The sequence below is a fragment of the Dendroctonus ponderosae genome, unplaced genomic scaffold, assembly GCF_020466585.1.
Source record: "Dendroctonus ponderosae isolate FM_Combo_2020 unplaced genomic scaffold, Dpon_F_20191213v2 Dpon_F_20191213_12, whole genome shotgun sequence".
Classification (NCBI taxonomy): domain Eukaryota; kingdom Metazoa; phylum Arthropoda; class Insecta; order Coleoptera; family Curculionidae; genus Dendroctonus; species Dendroctonus ponderosae.
This window is the reverse complement of record NW_026017316.1, coordinates 927,580-931,798: the sequence shown is the minus strand read 5'-3', so window position 1 is coordinate 931,798 and position 4,219 is coordinate 927,580. Positions and strand designations below refer to the sequence as shown.

The 4,219-nt window shown below is 39.8% G+C and overlaps 1 protein-coding gene across 1 annotated transcript in view; it reads right to left on the bottom strand.

The window, feature by feature from the left end:
• Positions 1-545: 545 nt before the first annotated feature.
• The window catches only part of LOC109543068 (cytochrome P450 306a1), a gene marked incomplete in the record, with an annotated part of 72,528 nt that continues 68,854 nt past the window's right edge, over positions 546-4,219 (bottom strand). The window contains 4 exon segments of the mRNA XM_048662881.1: positions 546-769; positions 828-1,025; positions 1,077-1,246; positions 1,295-1,576. Of these exon segments, the coding sequence (XP_048518838.1) occupies positions 597-769; positions 828-1,025; positions 1,077-1,246; positions 1,295-1,576 (823 nt within the window).

The window sequence follows — 4,219 nt, the reverse complement described above, 5'->3', positions numbered from 1 at the left end:
TCCACCCAAATGCGCCCGCTTCTTTAAAAAATCATAACTTCCAAACTTTCCCAAGAGGCCCTTTGAAATTTCCCTCACTCTTAGAAGACAATTGATTCTACTCATGGGGAAAGTTTCACTAAAATCCCCCAAAATGTCGATTTTTGCCCGCGCATCAAATATTGACTTCAACATTGAAACTTCCACTCAAATGCGCCAGATTCTTAAAAAAACCGTAACTTCCAAACTTCGCCAAGCGGCTCTTTGAAACTTCCCCAACTCTTAGAACACAATCGATTCTACTCATGAGGAAAGTTTCATTAAAATCCCTCACACGTTCGATTTTTGCCCGCCCATTAAACATTGACTTCAACATTGAAACGTCCACCCAAATGCGCCCGCGTCTTTAAAAAATCGTAACTTCCAAACTTCCCCAAGTGGCCCTTCGAAATTTCGCCAACTCCTAGAAGACACTTGATTCTACTTATGGGGAAAATGTCGCTGAAATCCCCCGGAAACTGGGGCAATCCCCACTCCCCCAACCATGGCGAACAAAAACACATCAGTCCATGCCACTCCCTTTAATGCAAACTATCAGCAAACCTGAACAGAAAATCCTAGGCAAGGCTCTGGAAGACCACCTGGTAGGGCTGGGGACTCAGGGTGATCCCACAGACGCCCTCCAGCTCCGGCTCGCCCACCACCTGCACCCGGAAGCTCTGGAAAAGGCTGGCAGTGAACAGGAACATTATCTCCTTGGCCAGCTCGTCCCCCACACACATCCGCTTCCCTACAAACTTCCCTGGATCAGCCAGCGATCAACAAGTTCCCCACGCCGCCTCCCTTACCAGTCTGGAAGGGCATGAAGAACTCCCCCTTGCAAAAGCGGCCTTCGGCATCCAGAAAGCGGCGTGGGTTGAACCTCTCTGGATCGCGATGCTGCGCCTCATCCATGTGGATGGCCCATTGCAGCAGGAGGATGAGGGAACCCTTAGGGATGCGGTACCCATCGACCTCCAGGTCCTCCAGCGCTCCATGCGGCACGCCTTCAAGCGGGGGAATTGCAGAGAGAGTTTCCCTGGAGCTCCCGGACTTACCCAGAGGAACCACCGAGCGGATGCGCTGCGTCTCCGCAATGCAGGCCTCCAGAAACGGCATCGCTGCCAGGTCCTCCAATGAGGGCGCTCGCTTCCCCACCACCGCCTCAATCTCCAATCGGAGCTCCCGCTGGACGTCCTGGTTGACCCCCAGGAACAGTAGGAACCACCTGGAAGGCGCCAGACGTTTAAGGGGCCTAATCGGGGCTCAACACTACCTCAAAGTGGTCAAAGTGGTGTCGAGCGAAGCGCCGAAGATATCGGCCAGCAGATGGTCCATCTGGCGGTCGCTGTAGAACCGTTGGCCGTCCTCTGTGCCCGATTTGAGGCGCTTTTCCCTGAGGAACTCCTCCAGGAGGCTGGGGAGGGCGTCCAGGCTCTGGTTCCTGTCCAGTGGAACCAAAGGTTCCACTTCTTTGGCCAGCTTTTGGTAGTATTGGTGCGACTTGCGCTGGCCTTCCACCAGGAAGGACATCGTTCGCTTGTAGGTGGGCAGAAATCTGGAAAAGTCCCGAAATTGCCTGGAGGGTGGGAGCATCCTGCTGCCGTGCATATAGTCGGATCAATGACTTTCGAACGTGACGTCACACACGAGTAAGTTGTAAAGCTTTTGCGTCATRAAACTTTTCTAAAAATTTTYAGTTTTTTGCCAAACTCTTTTGTTATCTTGAAGCCCCAAAATGCGTGTTTYATGACTGGGTTTCTCAAAAAAAAAAAAAAATTGAGAAATTAGTTTGAAAGTTTTTTTKTAGTTTTTTGCTGAACTCYTGGATARTCTCAAWMWCTGGTTTCCCAAAAAAAAATGTTTTGAATTTTTTGGCAAWCYGKTTTGGACGTTMAAATCCACTCAGTCTCATCCGAAAAACGTKTKTTTTAGGACCGGAAAATTCGATTTCTCAAAAAACATTGAGAAWTTTTTCCTCAAAATGAAAAAAGTTTTAWWGTTWTCAAAAAACTTGATCTKGAYCGATAAAACTTCTGTTTTACGACTGAGAAAATTCGGTTTCTCAAAAATGCTCATTTTTTTGAGAAATTGTCCATTTTCTGCTATAAGTACGCTGCGGGATTTCCAAAACTGTTCAAACAAAACCTCGACATTTTTGCTTCACRAYTCAAAAYTCAATTTCTCAAAAAACACCAATTTTTTTATTTGTTTGTCATTAAGCCATCAGGRTAATTTTTTGAAAATTTTGTGYCAAACCACTTTGGATATTAAAATCCACTTGATCTCATCCSCAAAATGTGTAATTTATGACAGGAGAACGGGATTTCTCAAAAAAAAATTGAGAAACTTTCTGGAAAAAATGAAAATTTTGAACTCTTGATTATTAATAACTGCTAAAAGCAAACCCTAACTTCTGTTTAACAACCGAGAAAATTCGGTTTCTCAAAAAACGTTGAATTTTGTTGAGAAATTTTTTAATTGTTGCTATTCCCGGGGGATTGCAAAAACTGCTCAAACAAAACCTCGAAATTTTTGCATCACGATTTTGAAAATTTCGTATAAAAAAAATCAAACATTTTTTTGAGAAATTTTCAAAAAAACAATCGAAATAATTTTTGGAATTTTTTTTGCCAAACCGTATTTGATATTAAAATTCACTCGGCCCCATCCGCAAAATGTGTGTTTGATGACCGAAAATTTTTTTTTTTAATTGAGCGCTTGTATATTAATAACTGATAACGTTAAAAATTCTGTATTAAAAGTGAAAATTCTCAAAAATCTCAAAAAATACCAGTTTTTTTAGATATTTTCCATTTGTTGCTATTGCCCGTGGCATTTCAAAAACTGCTCAACCCAAACCCCGAAATTTTGGTTTCTCAAAAAAATCAATACATTTCTTTAAAATTTGGTTTCTCAAAAAATCTATGAAATTTTTTTTTCTTGAAAAATGTTGAATTTTGACCAAACCGTTTTGGATATTATAATCCACTCAGTTTCATAACTAGAAAGATGGGTTTTTCAAAAAAAAATAAGAATTTTTTCTGATTTTTTATCAAATTTTTGTTAAAAAACAATCGAGTTAATTTGTTGAAATTGTTTCATTAATTACTGCTAAATGCAAACCCTAAAACTACTGTTTAACGACTGAGAAAATTCGATTTCTCAAAAAATGCAGAATTTTTTTTTTTTTAATTTTCAATTTTTTGGGGTTTCGAAACTGTTTGTTCTGTGCGCGAACAAAACCTTGAAATTTTTGCTTCACGATCTTGAAAATTTGGTTTCTCAAAAAAACATTGAATTTTTTTTTGGAAATTTGGTTTCTCAAAAAAATTAAGAAACTTTTTCAAAATTTTCGAAAATTTTTGCTGAACCCTGCTGGATCTTAAAATCCGCCCAATCTCAACCCCAAAATGAATGTTTCATAACTGAAAAACTGGACTTTTTTAGTTTTTTACTGAATTTTTAGGTTATGTTGAAGAGAAAACTGTGCTTTATTGACAGGAGAGTTTTGCGATCAACTTTTAGGGACGTTTTTGGAAGAATTTTCGCATTTTTAAATCTTCAACTGGAAATTTCCGCTTTGGCAAAAGTTGCAGGTACTTTTTCCAATCTGCCTCCTCCAGAAACCAGAGGACCGACAGAGTTGATTTTTGGCTCATTTTGTACACGAGAGTGTGCTTTATTTACTACAAAAAATTGACATTTTCCTTTGGGGCAGTTTTTTGGAGATTTTGATCAATTTTCTAACGTCCACTAGGAATTTTCTATTTCAGAAATTTTGCAAGTGGTTTTTCCAAAATGCCTCCTCAAGAAACTGGAGGATGTAGAGAGTTGATTTTTGGCTCACTTTGTACAGAAGAGTGTGCTTTGGTTACCACAAAAAAATTACATTTTACTTTGGGGGAGTTTTTTGGAGATTTTGGTCAATTTTCAAACCTTCACTAGCAATTTTATGCTTCAGAAATTTTGCAAGAGATTTTTCCAAAATGCCTCCTCAAAAAGCCAGAGGATGTTGACAATTGATTTTGGCCCATTTTGTACAGAAGAGGTTGCTTTATCTACTACAAAAAATTGACATTTTCCTTTGGGGCAGTTTTTTGGAGATTTTGATCAATTTTCTAATGTCCACTAGGAATTTTCTGTTTCAGAAATTTTGCAAGTGGTTTTTCCAAAATGCCTCCTCAAGAAACTGGAGGAT